General features: G+C 48.1%; 1 protein-coding gene across 4 annotated transcripts in view; it reads left to right on the top strand.

Moving 5' to 3' along the window:
• The window catches only part of LOC142560808 (rho GTPase-activating protein 29-like), a 250,426-nt gene that overhangs the window by 163,380 nt on the left and 64,262 nt on the right, over positions 1 to 22,784 (top strand). For 3 of the 4 annotated variants that reach the window (XM_075673171.1, XM_075673170.1, XM_075673169.1), the window contains 3 exons: positions 8,535 to 8,598; positions 19,660 to 19,714; positions 20,827 to 20,973. In XM_075673171.1, coding sequence (XP_075529286.1) covers positions 8,535 to 8,598; positions 19,660 to 19,714; positions 20,827 to 20,973 — 266 coding nt within the window. Of the gene's footprint in view, positions 1 to 192; positions 313 to 8,534; positions 8,599 to 19,659; positions 19,715 to 20,826; positions 20,974 to 22,784 lie in introns of those variants that run through there. The other variant, XM_075673172.1, reaches the window with a different exon arrangement.

The following is a 22,784-nucleotide window of genomic DNA, read 5'->3' as shown; positions in this document are numbered from 1 at the left end:
ACAGGACCGGGGGCTAATCGACGCGCAATTGACTGCGCGTGTGCGCGTTTGCTTTTTCTTGCCGGCTCGGTGATAAGCGTGTTATCAGTTCCGGTGCCGCGTCGAGACGCGTTGTCACACCCTCGCTGTCTGCGGCCTGCGTGTCGCGTCTGTATAGAGGGCTTTGCCGTAGCGCGCGCGTTTGTCCGCCAAACGCGAGGCGGCTCCATCGACCGCTAATAGCGTGTGGTCTCCAAGTCCCCGCTTTACTCGGCCGAATGGATTGTACGAAGCCGGCTCGCTTCGTTCGACGGCTTCCAGCGAGTGCGGAATGTGAGTACAGAGACGTCCTCGGGTTATTTGAGGCGCGATGCTCAAAGCGATCGAGCTTGAAGCACGGTGTTCCAGAGCACCGTATACCCGTTGGGTAGCGGACTACAAATGCGCGAACTCGTTGCAATGCGATGTAATTTTCTTTCCATCGAAAAGGTGAATGCACGAACTCATTACTGCAGTACCTACATTGTAAAAGGATACATTGCTGTATCTGGTGTCCCTTTTTGTTCATCTAATTACTAAGCATGCTTTGCGGCAAGTCGCACTTTAAATAATTATTAAGAAGCACTTAGTCAGTTTAAACCGATAGAATGTTCTTTCAGAGCTCTATTTTCGTTAATATCGCGGTAATCGGTTGATTACTACAACAAAAAATGCTGGTCAAAGTTCCATTTTTCTTGAATTTCGCGCTGAATTCCGAGGGCAGGTATTTCACCGTGGCGTCACGGATTTCAAAGTAATGTTTGTTTTGTTTGTTTGTTTTCGTATTTTGACCATTGTAGCTAAGTGTGAATTTATTAAACTTGCTAAGTTCGATCTGTGGCTTCTTCTTACCTCATTTGGAACACAATGTAGACGATCATTACTGTTGAAGAAAAAGATACCCTGGCGCTGTTCAAGTCCATGACGTCACAAGGCGGTGCGGGAACTTCAAGGGAGCGTCACCACCCGCAATTCGTTTTCGCACCCTTTCTTGATTACCAAGCCCAATCCTACGATGAGAGTGCCTTTCATGGTATTGTAGAAAATAATTTACTAATAAACCTGATATAATCTTCTGGTTATTTAGTGTCCCCGTAAACCCCATCATCTGACATTTGTTTTCGCATCTCTGGGCCCCCCTGCCCGATGGGTGACTTGAGAAAAAAAAAAAAAGAAACTCACATTCTGGAGTTTTACGTGCCGAAACGGTGATATGATTACGGAACACGGCGTAGTGGGAGGAGTCCGGATTTATTTTGCCCATCAGCTGTTCTTTATAACGTACACCTGAAATCTAAGTGCACGAGCGTTTTTTCCTTTTTTTTTTTGTATTCCGACGGTCGCCGCTATGGTCATCGAACCCGCAACCTTGAGCTCGGAAGCGTGGCGCCCTAGTCACTAAGCTGCCCTCGCGGCGCGGGTAATTTAAAAAAGAATCATCGAGAGCGCAGTAGATTGTTACAAAGCGTGATCCCTGCGGATCTTTCGGTTGTCGCATGAATGAAAAAGTGGTCGTATGTGGCTATATGGCTAATACGATTGTCGCGTTACTATGCCACCTCACGGAACACGGCTGACATATGGCTGACAGGTGGCGAATGCCATCGCAGGGCCTGCAAACGCAAATCACCCCTATCGCGCTTTTTAGGTAACGCCAAAGTGGTTTTGAAAACGAAATACGTACTCGGCCTTTTCTATTACTATTATTTTTAAATTTTATTTCTCCCTCTGGCTTGCCTGCATACGTCCAGTTTGTTTTGGGGACCGGTATTTAACCTGTTGGCTGTCGGTACACTCATTGTGCGCGCACTCTTTCTTTGATAATGAAGTAATAAAGCTGGCTGATTGGTCGAATGACCGCAGAATGGAGCGAATTTCACATTGTTTCTTGTCATCCGTCATGCGCGGGGGTCGATATCGGTGATAATGGCGGTGCTGCACCGTTCGAGCCGTACGACAAACGGCGATGATAACGGCAGATAATGACCCATGTTGCGGTACATATACACTGCACTCTTAACTGAACAAGACAGGAACTGCTCGGTGAATTACTGCAGGGCCTGTTCTAATATAGTACGGGTTTGAGCAGCTGAGCTAAAGAAAGACAAAGAACTTCGCGACAAGGACGTCGCGGTACTAACAACTGAATTTATTTTTGTGATTTCGGCCGGCTACATATGTTGAAGTGCACGCTCAAAAAATAGGAAAAAAAGCAGGAAAAGAAAGAGACATACAGCGTCCGTGCCTCCTATAGGAAATTCAGTTTTTAGCACAGCGACATCCTTGTCTGTCTCCGTGAGTCCTCTGTTTTTTTTTTGTTTTTTTTAGGTCAGCTGTTCATACTCGTCTTAGCTATGAAACCAACTAGCTCAATAAATACTACCCTGTTTAAAGCTTTGCCGTTGTTTCTTTTTATTTTTAAATTTTTCTACGTCTATGTTTTTGTACGTCTACGTCGTTTTGTACGGCTACGTATTTCTGCCTACGTGCCCACCATACACTGGTTCCTGCACGTTTACGCTCGTAAAAGAAGAAAAGTCGCACGAACCACTGTCTCCGTGAAGAAAATTAACCTACGGTTACAATACCCCCTAATGCGCATTTTGAGCGCAGCTCTCTACATGTTTTTATTTCGGGATATATTGAGGCATCGCACCGATCGGCGCAGTGACTGGCAGAGCCGCGACGCGCGCTGCCATATATAGACCGGCCACAGGCAGTTGCCGCTTTCCGGAAACTGCAGCATTTCCAACCGTAATCGTAACTGGGAAACGCTTGCAGCAAACGCTATGCGCGAAGGCGAGCTTTCTGGTTCTTTTTTAATTTATACAGCGAAGCCGTATATGTCCAGAATCCCGGGATTCTTTCGCGTCCGCCGACAGAAAACTATCATCATCAACGGCGCGTGCCCCCGTAAGCACTCGCATTCCCCGTAAGCGAACATAAAAATGCAACGGCTCATATCCCCGTAAGACAGAGGCTACAAGCACTCGGCAAAGTGCAGCGAACAGTGCATACATTCTTTGGAGTCACGCATACAACATACAGAACAGCATGCGTGTCGATAAAAAACAAGCTCAAAAAGAGCATGCGAACCACGTAATTTATTATAACGCTCTCCTCGTGCCAGCAATGCGAAGCACGTAGCACCCGCCGCATATGTTTCGCAGTAAAGATTACTGTTGCGCAATCTGCCTCGTTGACACCAGCTAGCAACGTGGGTTGTGACATCCGTAGCCGTTCGTATATAAAATAAGCAGCCTAGCAACATGATTTCGATGTTGCAGCACCGCATTCCTACCATGACTATATAATAGCACAACTATTATTACTCTAAAGCAATAAAGCATTGCATACTACTCTCAGCTGTTGTAGTGGTGATTTTCAACAGCTTCGCTGGAAGTCCACTTTTGCAGAGCAAGGATGGATAGTTTTTTTTCTTTCCCTCGGACGGCCGGCGCCACCGCTGCCGTGCATGCGCGGATGTGAGCGCCATCTGGCGGTGCTTCAAGGTGGCTTCCTCCGCTTTCCTCCTCGCGCTTTCTTCGCTGTCGCCGTCTTTCATACCCTGCTGCGCTCCGCATTCGCTTTTTCATCCTTCGCTGTGCTCGTTCGCTCGGTTACGCTGTGGCACGCCGAGGCACGCCGACGCACAACGCAGGACTGGGCGGCTAAGAGCTGCGCTCTAAAGGTTATTTGTTCGTAGCTTAGACGTACACTCGAAACTTGATGAAAAACCGCTCTGTTCGCATGCTTTAGCTTGGACTATAGTAGTCAACCTCAGGCTTTCTATGTCTCGACTGCAAAGATTTCTTAAGGCGCAGCTTTTAGGACCCCGTTCCTGCGTTGAGCGTCGGCGTAACCGAGCGAACGAGCACAGCGAAGGATGAAAGAGCGAACGCGGAGCGCAGCGGGGGATGAAAGACGGCGAAAGCGGAGAGAGCGCGAGGAGGAAAGCGGAGGTGGAGGGTGCAGCGGTAGCATGATTAGGACAGTATGGCGAAAGAGTGAGGAGGAAAGCGGAGTGCCGAACGAGGCGTTCTCCACGGCGGCGACCAGGCACGCGGTGAGCGCGTTCACAAAGCGCCGTCGTGGGCTTAGCACCCACTGCGCATGCGCTACTTCGGCCTGCGCCGCCACCGCCAGAGAACACGTTCCGCACGAGCCAAGCGTTCCCGTGTTCGCGCTTTCTTTGTGAACAATGAGCGACGCAACCGTTGGAAGTGCTTCGTATGCTGCTGCTGCTAAATGAGCTGCCCGAGCAGAGGCTCAGCGCCGCCGCCGAGAGGACCCTGTCGTTCAGAAAGAGAACGGCAGATTGGGCGAGTTGGTGGTTTTCCATAATGTTTAAAAACAGCGTTAAAAACGTACACCGGACGACAGAAAGCAGGATGGGCCACACACATCGCCATGTGTGTGCCATCCTCCTTTCTGTTGTCCGGTGTACGTATTTTGCGTTGTTTTTAAACATTAAGTTCACAATCAATCTTTTTTGCCATATTAAATGGCGAATTCAAAACACCTTAAACAACTGCGGTCCAAATTCGCATTAGGCAGTATCGTAATCGTCGGTGAGTCCTTTTTCTCGACGTCAGAGAGCACGTATAGCCTGTACACTTTTGCTCGAGAGTGCGCATCCCGAATTCCCATCGGCACATTCTGCAGTCACGTAGGCCTCTTCGAGCTCGTGCTCCTCTGCTTGTAGGAGTTATGTTGTCGCTGGTGGTGGTGGTGATTACACTGGTTCGCACACGGCTGATTGCAATAGGCCAGAATTGAACGGCGCTGGAAAAATGCGCTAAATGAGTCCACTTTCAAAGCTCAACGAATGCAAACCAAAAAAGAAAAGCAAGGGTGTTCTTGAGACCTCACACGGAGAATAAATGCTTGTGCGCCTAAAGTGAATCACGCCCTGTAGTGGAGGGCTCTGCATTTAATTTTGACGACCTGGGGTTCTCCGAAAGCGAGATACGTGAGCGGTTTCCTTTCTTCTTCCATTATTATTATTTTTTTGTTTTGCATTCCGCTCCCATTCATGTGCGGCCGCCAGGGCCAGGAATTGAAATGGCAACCTCGTGCTAAACAGCACATGCACTGCCATAGCCACTAAGCTGCCGGGGTGGATTAGGATGAGAACACTAATTTCGTGATGTAATTTTGGTAAAGAGGAGGGGGGAAAATGAAAGAAAAATAAATTCAGGAGATCCTACGAGTTGGAATCTACAGTGAGCGAAGCTTCGTGTGAGTAATCGAAACACGAGTACACGCGTGCGTGCGTGCGTGTGCGCGCACGCACACACACACACTGCGCATGCGCAGTGACAGAGGCAGCATGCATGCGCATACCTACGTAGCGCCATTCGGACCCATTCTATCCGCAAGGAGCGTCTGCTTCCTCATTAGCGTGCAGCCGCGGATGCGCGATGCGGATGCGCGCAGCCCCAGCCGGCGCCGCCGCTGCTCCGGATGCGCAGTGGTGATGCGCGGAACCCAGCGGCGGTGACGTACGCGCGGCTCCTCCGCTGTGATTGGTTGGCCTATCCGGTGACAGCTAGAACGGCCACGCGGCTCCCACGGTCACGAAAACGCGGCGGCATAAATTCGCAAAGAAAAGCTTCACTTTTGAAACTTCGCCGAGCGCGCCCCGTGCCTGCTGTCATTCAACGTAATAGCGAGGACGCCGCGGTAAAGCAGACTGGGCACACCGCATTGTTCAACTAAAGACAAGCTTCTTTTTTTATTTTTTTTTAACGCGGTAGCATAAAGGGCCCCTTGTCGCAGTAGATGCGACGTCGGCGCCGGCGTCGGTGAAGGTTACCGTGTGTGTGTGTGTGTGTGTGTGTGTGTGTGTGTGTGTGTGTGTGTGTGTGTGTGTGTGTTTGTATATATATATATATATATATATATATATATATATATATAATGCCATGCCTTGCTATATGACATGCGGTATATATATATATATATATATGCTTATACTGCCACTAATGTTGCTCATACCTTGTCTTACACTCTTGACAAAGTTATTTACTCGGAATTTGAAAAATGACAGCCCACAAACAAATGTCATAAAATAAGACGCCGACAGCGCGTGCGTTTTAGGTTAAATCTTCTCAGTATTTAATATAATATTGCGAAACAATAGCAGAAACCTGTAAATGATTTAATCTTTTCTTTTTGGTGCGGCTCTTCACTATCTCCTGGATCGGCCCACGCAAGAGGCGACGTTTCTACCACAAACCTCGCCTTCGTGCATAGCGTTAGCCACCAGCGTATCCCGGGAAACATTGCGGTTACATACGCTGCATTGCCGGCAAGCGTGAGAGGTAGTCAAGGATGTGTTTGAACCCGCCGTGGTTGCTCAGTGGCTATGGTGTTGGGCTGCTGAGCACGAGGTCGCGGGATCGAATCCCGGCCACGGCGGCCGCATTTCCATGGGGGCTAAATGCGAAAACACCCGTGTGCTTTGATTTAGGTGCACGTTAAAGAACCTCAGGTGGTCAAAAATTTCCGGAGTCCTCCACTACGGCGTGCCTCATAATCAGAAAGTGGTTTTGGCACGTAAAACCCCAAATATTATTATTATTAAGGATGTTTGAACGCCATCGCGTTCCACTCTTAAAGGCGAAGCTGAAGCGGCCCCCAAGTTTTTAAATAAATTGCTGCCGCTATGTTCTACGGCATAAACTAAATAAAAATATATAGGTCTGTCTCCTGGATGAAGTCCAGGAGCGGCCGGTGCAGACGACCATGCGTCGGAAACTTTAGGTCAGGTGCTCGACGTGGGTGGTAGTCCAGGCCGCGAATGGGGCGGGTGCGGACCTCGCGAAGGCCCAGACAGGATCCCAGGAGGTGGTCCCTAATTCGTTGCCTCTGTGTCTGGGCCGGTGCAGAAGGGGACAGGCCGGTGGAGGAGACGTGAACGGGTTTGAAAACACGTTCTCAACGCCCTAAGCTTTCTGATCTTATCGCGTTCGCTTTGAGTAGATTCGTACACGCATTTCGCGGGAATGCGGTTTACCTGCGCCATTTTCCTGCTTTTCTCTCAGGGCGCGTCGAAAGAGGAACTCGTGCATACCGTCTCGCTTTGAAGTCACAGATTAGGTGGGCGCCCTGCCCTTCAATTATCTGTGTGTTCCGTTCCCCCCCCCCTCCTTGTTTTTCTTTCTGGTCTCTTTTTTTTCTGTTTCACCGTCATTTCCCTGTTCAAAGCGTGTAGCAACTCGCCCAACAAGCGTGTACCCTCTTGCACTGGTATAGTTATGTGGAATGTGCTGACACAACAAATAACAACAATTAACAATTACGGTAGCATAACCAGTCGTTGTATTTTGTCTGTACCAGTGCTATACCGCTTAAGGAAGGAACATACGAAATACTTGAGGGAATAAATGTTGATTTTTCGTCCAACTGTGCAAGTGTCGCCCAAAATAAGGATATTGTTACAGGGCGGAAACAGCGAAGCGATTACGTAAAGAAGGAAAAAAAAGTATATTTACAGGTTCTTTGCGATCTGCGGCAACGGCGCATAAACAAGATGGCTGGCCGAACCGGTCGCACTTTCTTCCCGCCTAACTGTCTTTGTCGACAGTCAGCTAGACTTTAGCGTCACGCCCCATTGCTCCGTAACATTATTCGACACAAAGGAAAAGAAATACTTCGCGTTTACATTTTCAGCTTCGCTTCGTTTACATGGAATTATCATGCACCGAATGCACCCCACCAAATTCTCATACCTATGCCGGTATTGTGACGTACCAGACACGCTCCCACAACATGTGTTGGTGTGCCCGCACCGCGAGAAAAACAGTGAAGATGATGCCTCAGAACCGCTACAAGCGATCGAAGAAACGTGGGAGGCAATGTTAAAGGCACAGAGCCTGGAAGATCAGCGAAGTCTGGTGGACCTGGCCCGGGCTGCAGCATTAGCCGACGGCGTTCTGGACTAAGAGAGCCGCCCACCTAGGGCGAAGAAAGGACACTTTCTCGCTGTTTCTTACAATAAACGTTCATTCCTCCTCCTCCTCGTTCACCATGAGCAAGCAACATGCAGTTTAACTGAAAGCGAGCTCCACCGCAAGCCACCTGTGTCCTCATGTGCAACTGCACAGGCAACCCTTGTCGAATGCAAAACAGAGCTGTACATTGCATTTGCTCTACATTAACTGCGTGATTTGACGGCAGCCGGGAATTCGGCTTCTGTCTTTGTCCTCTGGCCGTGCTTTCGAAAGAATGCGAGTTATTTGTAAAGAAGTTAGTGGTTTCAAACGAAGACTTTTAGCCGCCACGGTACGTGGTAGCGCTATGCCCGAAGCTTTCCGACGTCTCGTGTCTTTTAACGCAGGCGCGTTGCGTGTCTGGACCTTTAATGACAAGTGATGTTGTGTAACTAAAACGGTCGCAAGCCGTCCTCTTCAACAAAAGCGTTTTGCTCTCTCATTCGCCTCGTTCGCTGCCACTATGCCACGCACCTTTCCTCATCTCCTGACGTTGGTGTCTCTTTCCTCGTGGTGCAGGGTGTCCGAGTACCTGATGGGAGACCTGGACACGGGCTCCACGAGTGCCATCGGCAAGGCGCGGGTAAGACCTCACCCCACTGTCGGGGTTCGCCCGCCGCAGCAACGCAACCGCGCGGGTAAATAATTTCCAGAAGTTTAGTTCTGTCGCGGCCCGTCTGTGAGGACCGCGTGTGCTTAGAGAGGGATGCTAAAGAGAAAAATTATTTCTTCTGTGTGAGTAAAATTACTCTTTCACAATGGCAAAAGCATTCTTACCGCGAGCCAATTCGCTCGGTAAGCCAGAAAAAAAAAAAAAAGGCGAAAAGCACAAAAAATGGGTGACGACGCTGCTCCAGCTTGCTGTGACATCATGGATTATGACAACGTCTTCTTGGGCCTAAGAAATTCTTTAGCGGTAAGAAGATTGAGTGCATCGCATTCTTGAGGAGCCAAAGGCTGAATGCGGCAAGTTTCTAGAACTTTTGCTCAGCCAACGCGACTCAAATACGAAAAACAAAAACACTGAAATCTGTGACGTCGCACTGACGTACCGACGTTTCGGCGCGAAATTAAAAAGGAAAAGAAAATAAACTTCTAGTAATAATAATAATCGACCTATTATCATGTAATTAATTACAACAGACTTTTCGAAGAGTATTTTATAAGTCTAAATTTATTGGTTTGCTTTAGTGTAACTTTAATATAAATTTAAATAGTAGTGCGGAACAGCTGGTTACAGAGTGGTCCACTGTTACATGGAGCGCGGGGCTCACGCGTTGGGAGCGCTCAAAGTGCGCGCACAGGTGGCGGCAGTGCGAATGAATTGCGCACTGCGCATGCGCGTAGGGGAGCAACAGCGTTCACCTACAGCGTGAGTCGTCTGCCGCAGAGCCGCGTTCTCCCACACTTCCCAAGGTAATAGGGTACTGCACTGTACTTGAAAAAAAAAGGGAAAGACAGTAAAAAAAAAGAAGTTAGCTCTTCATGGTGCCAGTTTGTCCCATAAGCAACACCCTCACCTTTAAAGAGAGAGATCGAATCGTTGATGCGGACAAATGAAGTTCTGCGTTTTTGGCGAGTCCTTGGGGTACGTAAACGTCGTGGTATAGCTGAGTTCCAGCCGCGGTAGCCCAGTGGCTGCCGCACAGCGCTGGTGAGCACGTCGGCGCATTCCGACGGGGGTGGTGTGCAAAAAACGCTCTTACATTTTTATTTGGCTTCTGTTGAGAAATACCTCACAGGCCTCCAGAGAGGCATTGAGTGAGGGGAGCGCGTGGTTGAGTTCAATTACACTTGAAGACAATTCAGCCAGAAAAGATCGGCAAGGAAACAAACAATCACGCAATTTAAAATAAAGAAAAGTGGCCTATCGTGCATTGGATGTTCGTTATTGAAACCGAGACGGTCAAAATTAGCCCGGAATCACATAATACGCCGTGCCTCGTAATAAGATTTTGCTTGTACGTGACTCTAATATGCCGCTGTCAAACTCTCCTTTCAGTTATTTCGGTGTATACCAGGTGGTCAGAAGGAATATAGAATTTTCAACTACAGCTTCTCCAATGGCAGGCGTAGTTAGAAGTCACTGTCGCGTATAACAAAAGAAATTGCAGCCGTGGGACAAAGAAGCGCCCTTCAGGCTGCAAAACTTTCTTCCGTGTAACGCCTATTTACTACTCTTGCATAGCACCTATCCTGTTCGTTTCCTATTAAGTTATGCTACAAAGCAAGTAGTCCAGCGGTTCATTTCGCGCGTAATCTATCTTTTTGTCTCTTGTCTATCTCTTTGTCTGTATCTCGCCTGTCTCTTTTGTCTCTTGGCGTAATCTATCTTTTTGTATCTATGTACTATGCCTGGCTCGCACGTAGCGCATAATCCTCGCGTAAGTTTCGCGGACATAGAAAGGGGTAGTAAAGAGGAATTTCAAATTACGACGGTTTGATAAATCGCTCTTCTGGAATCTCGGACGGCGGAAAGCTCCTTCCCCGTAATCGCACAATTAAAAAATGCAAATTGGAAGGCGGGTTTCATGTTCCGGCACAAGTTCCTCGCGACGTCAAGAGTTTTAGACAACATACGCTTTGCACCAGCTAATAGCGCATCGATAAACAACAGCATTGCATTCTAGTGAAATCCAAGACACATGTCTCGAAAACTTTTCTGGAAAAAAGTGTCATACATGTGAAGGTTCTTTAACATCCGTGAGGTCATGATATACTGATATAACTTTCTTTCGCTTTTTTTATTTTTCTTGTTCTCATCTACTTTACCCCCCCCCCCTCTACCCCACTCAATTTGGCGCCAAATATGAGTGTAATTGAAGTGTTCAAGAAATCATTCACCACAGTAAGCTGATCTTAGCGATTCTTCTTAGTATCGCTATAACGAGCTTCGTGCAGGGGGTCATCACACTGCCACATTTGAAGATGTTGAGGGGCAAAGTAGCCAAGCTTGCACGGAATTTTTTTTCCTCTGTCACTGCATAACTTACAACACGACAACTTACAGTCGCGCTCATCACGCTTTCAAAAAAGACCGTCGGTAAACATACAGAGCGTTCAAATTCTCTACATGCAAATGACCCTCGGTTGTCCGGGACCTGGCATGGCGTCACCAACTCCCTAAGCGCGATGCAAATAGCTTAACTTGCGCCGTGCTACCCCTGCGGGCGCAACGCGGCGTCCTTCGCTGGATGACTACATGGCATGCCACGGGATGCGCGACACAGAAAAATAGGCTTTTGTTGCGTAAGCACTGGACGCTTGCGTGGAAAAGAAACCCGAAAAAAAAAAAACTTGCGTGCCTTGGCAGGACTTCGCAACGCAGGCTAAGGCACGCAAAGACCGTAGGGGTGGCTCGCAACGGCCCCGACGGCCACCAGCGTCGATTTTGCTTCGCGTACGAGTCGAGATCCTTCAGGAGGGGGAGAAGGAAGCGGTCGCTAAGGCTGAGAAGCGAAGAATTCTCTTCCTCCTGCGCACCCGTGACGACTTCGAAATGATAAACACGTGACAGGCGAAGCAATCACGCTGTCTTTAATGCTAACCGGAGTTCTTCAAAACGAGTTGTGAAACCCTTTCTTGGAGTCCGGTCATTCCCGATGCCCTTTGTTTTTAAAGCGAACGCTTTACTGGCCGCGAACTTGCGTTTTCACCGTGGCGGTGCTCCGAGGAGGCACATGACGTCACAACGCGCGCCTCGCCGCGCATATTTCTCTCTCTCTCTCTCTCTATCTCTCGCTCCTACTGCGCATGCGCCACTAGTAGCACCGAGCCACAGGTGTTCCGCTAGAGTCACTGGAAAAAATTTCAGAGTACCGCGTTCGTTTTCCCCGCGCCGCCGACGCGTTCATTGGCCCAACCGTACCACGTGACATTGGGGTGCCATATACCTTCCAAGCGCGAGCGGGCCGGCTGAGAGCGCAGGCAGCGCAGGTTCCCTATCTTTTTTGTGTTCCGATTGTCGCGCTCGCATTTAACTGCAAGGAAATCATGCCTGGCTGCTGCGCCTTCGGATGCAGCAACCGGACCGAGTCTGGAAAGACTTTTTTCTAGATTCCGACCGGGAAAAATGACCGAGAGCGTCGTTCTGCGTGGTTACACAGAATCGGCCGGTAGAACTTCAAGCCTATAAGAAACACCCGCGTGTGCGAGGTATAAGTACACCTTGCTTGTGCTTTTTGCCACTGTTTTAGAAGATATTTAAGCGAAGTGCACGCGGTGTTAGCGATGCTACGCAAGTAGGAGTTCATTGCAGGGATCGTTCGCGTCTTGCACGCTTGACGCGGGTACACGTGTATGCGTTTGTTGCTCAACACACGCGGTTATTCCGTGCTCGTGGCACGCGAAGGCACACTTGTCGCGCGAGAATTCCGCCTCCTCACGTGCACCAGGTACTCGCATCATTTCCCCGCGCTCGTGAGCGCGCTCTCGCCTCGAGTCACTCGACCCATATGGCACTTGTTTTTCGCAGATCGTGACGATCGCCGTCAATAAAAACATGGTCAATACGAGGCCCATGATATTTCTTTTTTTCCACTTATCCTTTGCTCATTTATACATACGCATTTCGAGCTTGAAATTAATGGCCAGGTGATATTCACAGCACATCCTTCAAATTTTAGCTTGTAAGCTGAGCACATGCAATGAACTGAAGTCAGCACACAAATTATGTTTTATGTTGAAATGCTGCGGTGCATACCAAAATAATGCTGTGCTTGATGCATAACAAGAAATACAAAACAACAGAACACCCAGTAGCTTTAGTTTCACTCGGTCACTATGCATGTTTCATAAACCGCTCTAAAAGCACAAGAATTTTATACGTCGCCTATGTAACTTAGGCAAAAAAGTGCTGCGTCACCAGCGGGCCTTCCTGCTTTTGTTTACACATGCAGCAAATCTTGGCAGTCTAAGAAAACAGTCATAAATAAATTGAGAAGAGTAGCCGCTCATGAACGCACTAGACAGCCGCGTTCATAAATCGCAATGTAGCAAACTCTCGCTCATTATCAGTGTACAGAAGTACATATACGTTGCTGTGATCATATAAATTGCCCACATTGGCCTTCCACAAGATTTAGTGCGCAAAATGGTCATCGAAGTTGGTTTTTACGCCTGCTGTGCACAGATCGTCTTACGATCACGGCCAAACACCGGTGCGCACACGGCAGTCGCAGTGTGTCGTGCGTATACAGCGGACGAAGTCGCCCGGCAGAATCGAGAACGCGTGGTATCCGTTTACAAACTAAATTAAATGTATCGGATTTAGCTTGTGAAATTATACAATGAACGTACGTACCTGTGACACTGTCAGGTGTTAGTTTCGTCCTGCTTGGAAACATTCAATAAAAGCCGACGGCGGTCCACGATCTTCATGCCCAAAAGCTGAAGGTTGCCTCATTCCGGCTCGAAGTGACGAAATGTTTCCTTCGTAGCTCGCTCCGCGGAAGGGAAAAAAAAACCACGTGCATAAGCTCCCGATAGCAGCGCTAAGCTGCTGCCCACAATCGTAGCACCGTTCAGGCAGTAAACACGATCGACGTGCAAAACAACCACCGGCTGCATTACTTCGCACAAAATAACATTTTGTTTTCGTTCTTAGCAACCATTATCACGGGGCACAAAGTATCTGTACTTCAATAAACACAACCCGATGTGTCACCGAATATCAAGCTCTTCCAACACGGCGGCCTTCCCGCGACGCAGTCGGCTTGGAAGGTATATGACGGTGGCCGCTCAGTGTTGCCAGTCAAATCCCGACCTTTGCGGTACTCTGAATTTTTTTTCCAGTGACTCTATGTTCCGCCGCTGTGCAGCGCCGCGCCTTACCGCCGCCGCCGTTTGGTACCACGTCACACCGCGTTCCTCGTCGTTGCGCTCGCCTCCGCTCGCCTCGCCAGCTGCGTCGCATGCCTGATAACATGTCGGAGGATTGAAAAGGAGAGCTCGCGTGCGCCGCAACCACAGTTGAGGCGGCAGTATGGACGGCGACAATTCTGGTAAGCAGGAGGATGCCTGGAATCGACATCGGAAAGAGCTGATGAGGAATCGCCCAGGAAACAGACGAACAGTGCGCCGAACGAGTGGCTAAACGCCGCAACATAGCTAGACAACCATACTAACCTGGACTTGCAATCAAGATTAACCAAGGCTAACCATGCTATGCCTTATCTTTCGCTACGTATATCATGGCATAACCGAGCTAAGCCACTGCCATTTTTTTTTAGAGTTTGCTGGCTGGCACACCACCAGTGCAGGACAAAGCGTGATTCTGCTTTTGTGAGTCTGCGCCTTTCGTCTGCGAAAACTTGCTCAAAACGAGAAAATCACTTTAATAATTGGCAATAATCGGCAGTAGCCTTACAGTGTCTTGGCGTGCCACGCTTCTCAGTGTGAGGTCTGTTTCTTTTTTTAGATCTTACGGCATTCGCTTTAGAAGCTCAAGCAAAAGCATAACGGTATAGCCGAAATCATATGTTCAGTGATACGCAGCTTGGGACACGACTCCTCGTACTTTTTTTTTTTCTGTAAGGTGGCGTGACAGTTATTTGAGACAGAAAAAAAGTCTCTATTGAGAGTTGATGGAAAGGTTAGTGTTTTGATGTTGCGCCTTTAATTATAGTTCGTATGATTGGGGTCAAAAACAAATACAGAAAAGAACGAACAATGTTTTTTCCAAAAGAAAATATCGGAAGCAGAGTAGGATTTAAAAAATTGGAGGACGCTTAAGCTTCGCCTTCAAGAGTGGAACGCGACAGCGTTCCCGTCGACCCGCCAAGGGGTGTAAGACAATGGGCTACGGCGCAGCGACTACGCGCCCCGCATCGGACGCGGTGAGCGTCGAGCAACGCAGCGTTCGGCGCGACAACGAAATGTGCGCCTGAGCAAGCGACGCACGCCTGAGCCTCAGAAACAGCTCGTTTCTAAGGCAACACCGCGTTCACTAGAGGCGCTTTTGTACCGCTTTGAAGCATCGAACTCGTGGCTCAGTGGATAACGTCTCCGTCTCACACTACGGAGACCCTGGTTGGATTCCCACCCAGCCCATCTTGGAAGTTGCTTTTTATTTATGAAGTGCCTGCCGTGATTTATCACTCACGGCCAACGCCGCGGACGCCGACACCGACGACACCGGCTTTTCTGCGACACGAGCTCCTTAACGCTATCGCGTTAAAATAGACCTTTGAAATGCGAACATACAGAAATGCTGTCAAAAGGAGTATTTTAAAGAGTCAGAATAGAAACATACTAGATACTTTCGCGCGACCCGGCCAACGCCTGTGTCACGCACAAGAATAAAGAAAGAAAGAAGATGTCAAAAGCACTTTCTTTGGCGCGCATAGATGACGCAGTCCGCTCGTGCCCCTACCAGACCCGCAGCGTTCGCGCTATAGCACCGTGGCGTGTTTTGGAGCCACTATTATCTGTCGTGCACCCGATGTATGTCTGATTAAAGAGGCGTTCGGTGCTAGCAGGCTATCTTGTGAACGCTGTGCAGTTTGCGCAACCGGTGACAAGCACGAGAAGTGCCTGATCTCCGACACGTTTCCGGCTGAAAAGCGCGGGAGTTCAAAGTAGCAGCACTCGCGCCGGCCGTGACCCGCGATCTGGCACCAACAACATCGCGCTCTGCAAAGTTATTCGTGCCCGGTCTGCGACACCGCTATCCACAACAAAAAAAAAATAAGAAATGAAGGTCGGTGGAGCTCTCTTTCCGTGGTTTTGTCCCGGACTCCATGGAGCCCCTCCTCGCCACTTCCGTACGACATCATGCCTTCGCCCAGGACGCCCTCCCCACAGAAAACACTGGATTCATGGACAGTGTACTAGCCTTTCTTATTATAATTCCTTGCACGAAACAAATCTGTGTATTTGTAAACATATTTTTTTTTAAAGATGTCAGAAAGGCAGAGTTGCGGAGCAAAAAGAAAATGAAAGAAAACGCGGCGTGTGAAAAGCTCAGGGCGAAAAATATTGCGGCCACGGCCGTCGCGAGAAACATCTTCTAATCTTCGAATATCTTTGAATCGGTGCGTCAGGGCGTACACACAAGAATTACTAAAGTGCCTGCTCTTTTCGTAACCTGTTCAAGCGTACCGCACGTCCTCCAATACGTCCGCATCTATTGATTTTCTCTTTGTGGAAATAGCGCAGAAAAGGAGGTGGTAGAGAGAGAGAAAAATAGAGGTCATAAGGGAAAGGCAGGAAGGTTAACCAGGCTGAGCCCGGTTGACTACCCTGCACTGTGAAAATGGAGATGGGCAGTGAAAGACGAGAAGGAACAGAGAAGTTCACACTTCGCACTCGTACACAGGCAGTCAAGCGTTCATCAACGAGTCAGTCACACGCAGTCATGGAGGCTGGTGCATTTCAAGAATCGCAGCAGCGCTTTTGTAGCTTTCTACGTCGCAGAGGCACGTAGCCACGGTCCCAAGATCTTCTCTTCTGTGAAAGGCCTGTCATCTACCAAGTGCCCTAAACCTGTCTGGAGGGCAATCGTCCCATCTTCGTACGGGAGATAGCGGAGAGCTTTTTTTTTTTTTTGGTTTCAGTTTATTAAGGCGATCGCCATTTTCTACCGAGAAAGTAACTCAAGTAGGTCGCATAGTTAAAGACTGGGGAGGGACCATCAAGACTGAGGAGGAACCTTAGGGATTTTCGTAAGAATAATGCGCGAAAACGTATGGAATTATTCGAAGACGTTCGAAATCGTCTCAGCAGGATCCGCGAACACGTCCACAAACTTGTATCTTCGATCTTTCATATAATATAGACATGGCTGCTCTTTCGTGCGAACTGTGGTTTATTGAATTGAAGGGCTAAAAGGTCGCCCTGTGGTCTTGCCGGCCGTTTATACGTGGCGTCGATTGATTGACCCACGGAGTGCTACCGTAACGAACCGTTCGATATATTCCCGAATGCGCTCGGCGAGTGCTCCTATTGGTGGCCCTGTTGTAGTGCGTCCTGTGCGGTCGTCTCGCAGCGCCTTACTTTTCCTTCGGTTGGTCAAGTTTATCGCGCCCCAATTTCCTATTTTTTCTTTAGTTTAGTCTTTGTAACAGACGTTCGCGCTTCGTTGGCGCAATGAAAAGCAAAGGGTAGTCGATAGGAAACCGCTTGAAGGTGCTTGTCTTTAGGTTTGTTGGGCCGCTTATTTTACATTGTTGGGGCAGGTGACCGGGTAGAATGAGGGCCTGGCACACAAGGTGAGTCTGGGAGAGCGTGATCAGCTTGTTTGGGAACGAGATTCGCCGACGCAATTTGTTTCGAACTTTTTTAAATGTACATAGAGTTAGCAGGAAGTTTCGCAGAACGAGAGCCGCGAAGATCGCGCCTATTCAATGAAATCGAAACGAACCGAAGTGGCCTGTGTGAGGTGCGACTACAGTCAAACCCGGTTAATAACTTGCAGGCTGGCGCGCGAAACAGAGTTCGATATATCAAGTAATTCGATGTATCCGAGCCCGGCGATAACGGACATTTGTGTACGTTTATGATGAGTTCGTTATATGCGAAGGAACAAACTTGCGCGACCGTGCTTAAATATACCATGGCGACCGGACTCTTGGAGCAGTAGAACGTGTAAGTAACCAAACGTGTACGCTATGAATTACACATAATTAGTTGTAACCAATTACATTTTTGGCAGCTTTGTGTTGATTGGTTACCTTTTTACTCGGTAAAGCTCGTTGTAATTCAATTCCTTCTTTGAGTAACATGTTACATGCAGTTAGTTACTTTATTGACGCGACAAGCTGTGCCAGGGGACGCATTAAGGAAGAGAGTTGGCGCTAGTTGGAATTTAGAAAAGCTCCATCGCTCTACGTTTTTCTGTCGTCCGTTTGTCTCTGCACGTATTTTCAGTTTCGTACGCGCTGGCGATGCAGCTTCTAACGCTTGAATTTCGCGGGAACTACAGGACAACGCCCGCATTCCCGGCACGCAGCGACCTCGCCGATTCGCTTGTTCAGACAGGCAGACTCGAACGCTTAATATTTGTGGCCCCATTTTCAACTGCATGTTCGCCGACGATTTCCGCTGACGCTGCCACGGCTAAATAGTGATGGCCACTTGGACGTTCATGCGTGGAAATTGCCCACAGACGACTTTTTCTTTTTTGTTTTCTTCCTTTATTTTTAACAGCAAAGCTGTTTAGGACTAGTTCCCCCCAGGATCGTGTCCGTGTGTTAACACAAAACCTGTCACCATGACGATTGGCCCCAGCGACGTCGTCTTCTTGCACAGGTGGCTCGTTGGCACCCTTCGGCGCTACCGCGCGCACGCGCTCGCGCCGCTGCTCCCGTGTTCGGCTTCATTAATTAAATAATTAATTATCCAACTAAGTGATTAGTCAAGAAACAAATATGTTACGAATTTTACAGCGCAGCTGTTAAGGCCTATAGTTCCCTCAGGATCTTGTCCCTGTGGTGGCACAAGACTCCCCACACGTGGGCTGATCCCGAAGATAGTGCAGTGCTGCGCCAACCGGCGGCGAAGGTTCAGTATTAAGTATTCAGTATTCAGTATTAAGTTCAGTATTCAGTATTAAGGGGCCCACAAACACAGCTTCACTGGTCGTCCTTCTTCACAGAGTGGAAGGGCGCTGAGCTTTTTCTCTTTACGTTGGCCGTATATCGGGATTGCCTTCGACGAGATCCAGTGATTACGAGGGCTCGCGCTTAACACAGGGTCCAGACGCGAGCGTGGCGGCATTAAGCAAACCACAATGTTCGTACGTTACAACACCGTGCTTTCCTCCCGCGCGCGCATAGAGTGAGTTTTAAGTGTCGTTGCTGATTCCTTCACCAAAATAGCGAGGCAATTATGACCGAGGGAAATTTTGGTGAGCAGTTGTTAGCGTAAGTAAATAACGGGTAAATGGTTGCAGAAGACACCCCGAAAAGCCCAGGACAGCCCGTTCTATTTGCTGTATTTGTGCAATGTTAATAAATGGTTGGGAGCAAAGTAACGGCAAGTTATTTGATTGCGTTTTAGTAACTGTTTAATCTCGTGGGACAGAAATTTTTCACTATAGTCAATGATGTTTCTGTCTAAATTAAGTGTAATCGGATAGGTTTTTTCTGTAACGTGTGAAAGTTTGTTGGTAACACAGCAACCCGGGACGATCCATAGGTGTTACAGAGGGCAGCCTTTCCCGTTTCCTCCGCACATGCTATCAAGCGCTCGCTCGCCCATACTATCCAAAAAGAAAAAAAAATCAATGCTCGAGAAGCGACTGCGTAATATATATATATATATATATATATATATATATATATATATATTATCCACTGCAGGCAGTATTATGATGTAGGCGCTCGGAGTTCGATGGATCCAATACCCAATTCGCTTTAGCGCATATATTTCACATTGTAATTGCTATTAAAGTTTGGCGTGTTCAATACATAGCGCGTAATTCACTGTACCCGGGTTTGTTATAATCGGGTTTGGCTGTATCACAGCGTCATTCCCTGACGGAGCCGAAGCTGCAAAAATAAAATTAAAAAATGAAATAGAAGTGTTTTTTTTTTTTAAATCACGCTTCCATGAGTACTTCGATTTCTCGTATGTTCCAAATGTAAGGCGTTGCCGGCCTGTCTTTTCTTTTTTCTTCTTCTTCATCTTCTATTTTTAATCGCAGAGCTGCGAGAACCTCCTGTCGCCGGACAAGCAGGCGCCGACGTCACGGTCCTACGGTGAGTGCGCCAGAATTCGCCTTCATCAATCGATCGCCCTCAATCTATTTCCAGTGTGAAACGTAATCGTATGCCTCCGACATCCGCGCACGCTGTTTCGAGTGACTTTTCGCAAATATTTGTCTCCTCTAGTGACGATACACTTTTCTCTTTTATACTTTGCTATTAACTAATGCGTTTTCTTTATTGAGCGTACGGATTTTAATATTCTATTTTTAGTTAATGGCACAGCGAACAGACTTCTCTACTTATTTTCATCCCATTAAAAAAAAAAGAATAAGAAACCACGCTTTCGCTCATTCTGAGGCTTCCCTACTTCATTGGGCCCTGATTGGGCGGACTTCTGGTTCTGCATCCTCTGTGCTTTACATTGTTTCCTTCTTGAAACATAACATAGTAAGCGACATCTTCTAGTTAATGTTGAACATGTTTTACGGTTTGTCCTGCGTCACACGCATTGCTCCTAAGAGAAATAATTTCTAAATGCCTTTATTGCGCTTTTTCATAGACGCTCCTGCTCTGAATGGAAACCGTTAAGTGTGTCTAATGTGGTAAAGTCCTCATGTAATGTGTCAAATCGGCCACGCCTAACGAGAGCTTTGTTACGTCGCTAAAATGAAGTAATGCCGCAAGGTGAGTGGTGACGCAGTTTGCAAATCCCCGAAGTCACTCCGGCTATTTCACAGGTTGTGGCGGTTGCTAACGGAGTCTCGTTAATATTAATATTACAATAGCTGTTATAAGTATATTATTCATATTGGGAAATAAGATAAAGAAAGGTTCGATCTGTCAACGTCTGCCGTTCATTTTTTTTAGTGAAGGAAATGATGCCACGTAAAAAATAAGAGAAAAGCTCGCGAAAATTTGATGTCACGCGGTGGCGTCATCGCCTAAATTTCATAGCGTGCAACACGTATGGTTGTTCTAGTTCTCGTCTGTCGCGCGTTGGTAAGATAATCTTGATATATTCGTGCAGCTTGAGCTGCTGAAAGAAATAACGTTTGTACAATATATGTTTCGCGATCCTCGCATTCATAATGCTTTGATAGAAACGCGCCACGTCATTCTACCGCGAGGCGCGAAGTGATCGTCCTGCGCTCTTGTTTCCACAGCGTCTCCAATGACGCTGACGGGTCCGGAGGCGGACGCCAAGCTGATGCGGATCGACGATGGCGTAGAATTCGCTCTGCGACGCGCCAAGATCTGGTCCAAGTATGCCAAGGATGTCATCAGCTACGTCGAAAAGCGCGCTAACCTCGGTAAGCACAGTCGTTCACGATTGCTTTCAGTTTCACGCACGCACATACGCACACAAACACACACGCAAACGCAAGAGCTACGTTTACACAAACCCCATAAAGTCTGGCGACAGACGTGCACTGATGCGCGAACGCGCGCGTGGTGAAAGTGCAGACCACTCACTGACTTGTACATGACAATGATAATGAAGCAGTTGGCTTCGCCGCATTAACAGCTATAGTGCGGAGAAGCGAGCTGTGACGAAAATTTTCCAGTAGCTGCAGATCCCGAGTTCGCTTGCTATGTGCCCGCTATGCCTGCGCGCTAAGTGCAGTAATAACAGACGCGAAGTCGGCCTATTGCAAACCGTGCTGTAGAAGAAGAAAGACATATAAGGACAGGCGTCGCTTGCCTCTCGCAGTCAAACGCGAAGTTTCCCTCCTTCCCTATCGACGTCGCGGTTGAATGCGTGAATTTTTGTCTTACTTTAGGAGGTAGGAAGGCTATTTGCATTCACGGACCGCAATTTAGGCGCTTCGCTAGCAACCTTGTTTAGGACACTGCCTGCATAATCGTAGATAATTAAGCATTGAACGTGGGGCAAATCTTAATTAGACCTACGTCTGCCTACACAATTTGCCCCTACACTCGCAGCATAAGATGAAGCGCGGGAACGGAAGTATCGCCCGCCACGAACGGCAGCAAATGATAGTAAAAACAAAGCTACGAGCTCTGCTTTATGAAACATTGAGTGTTCTTTCTTGAAATGTTCTCGAGGGTAGCGCAGCGGCGCGCAGCACCCGGAGCAGAGAGAGAGGAGAAGGAGAGGATTTCTTCGTGGCCTCGAACAGTTTGTCAGACGACGCGTTGACGAATTTGAAAAGCGAACTGACGTGTGGCAACGTAACGTAGCCTGTCTGCACTCGAATTTGATGTTAGTGGCTTAAAATAACTACAGACGAAAGGAACGAGAAAAAAGGGGGTTAACCGAGGGGCCCGATTTTTATTAGTCATATCATAAGAAGCCAACAAACACTGACACCAAGGACAACATAGGGGAAATTACTTGCGCTTAATAAATGAAATAAAGAAACGATAAATTAATGGAAATTAAAGTGGATGAAAAAACAACTTGCCGCAGGTGGGAACCGAACCCACAACCTTCGCATTTCGCGTGCGATGCTCTAACAGTTGAGCTGCCGCGGCGCTGTTTTCCCATCCACTTTCTTGAGTATTTATGTGTCCTAGTGGAACCCTGGGAGTGTTAGCCAGCGCCACCACTCACACTTACAAATCGGACCCCTCGGTTAACCCCCTTTTTTTCTCGTTGATTACATAACGAGGGTCTCGAATCCGGGAACATTGATGCCTTCAGGTAGCATATGTGGGTTTATTGACCAGTTGCCCTCACCCAAAAAGATCACGTTCTCGTGACGCCTGCGGCAAGAAGGACGTTCCACGTCCGCCGCCAAGGTCTGCGAGTGGTGGCGCTGGCTAACACTCCCAGGGTCCTCATAATGGTGGTCAGGGCTTTCACAGCCCCGACCACCATTATGGAAAAGAAGTTCCTCCTTTCCTTCTCACATACCGATTCTCAGAGCATGCGTTATGTTGTCGTCGTTAGCCACGCCTCTGTTTCCTTCTCGTTCTTCTTTTCTTCGGCGCTGTACACCGCTTGTGGCAGTTGTGCATGCTTTCGAATATCATGGGGATCAGCCTGTTGGTGTTGCTACCGGATAGTTGCGCTGCATTGTATTCTAATCTGTGATATTGGAGGCAAGACCTCTGTCGTAGTAGAACGTGCCAGCGACGTTGTTGCCCTTGGCAAGAA

Source organism: Dermacentor variabilis, chromosome 10, assembly GCF_050947875.1.
Source record: "Dermacentor variabilis isolate Ectoservices chromosome 10, ASM5094787v1, whole genome shotgun sequence".
NCBI lineage: Eukaryota > Metazoa > Arthropoda > Arachnida > Ixodida > Ixodidae > Dermacentor > Dermacentor variabilis.
Note: the sequence above shows the minus strand (reverse complement) of the source record. Positions and strands in the feature narration are given on the sequence as shown.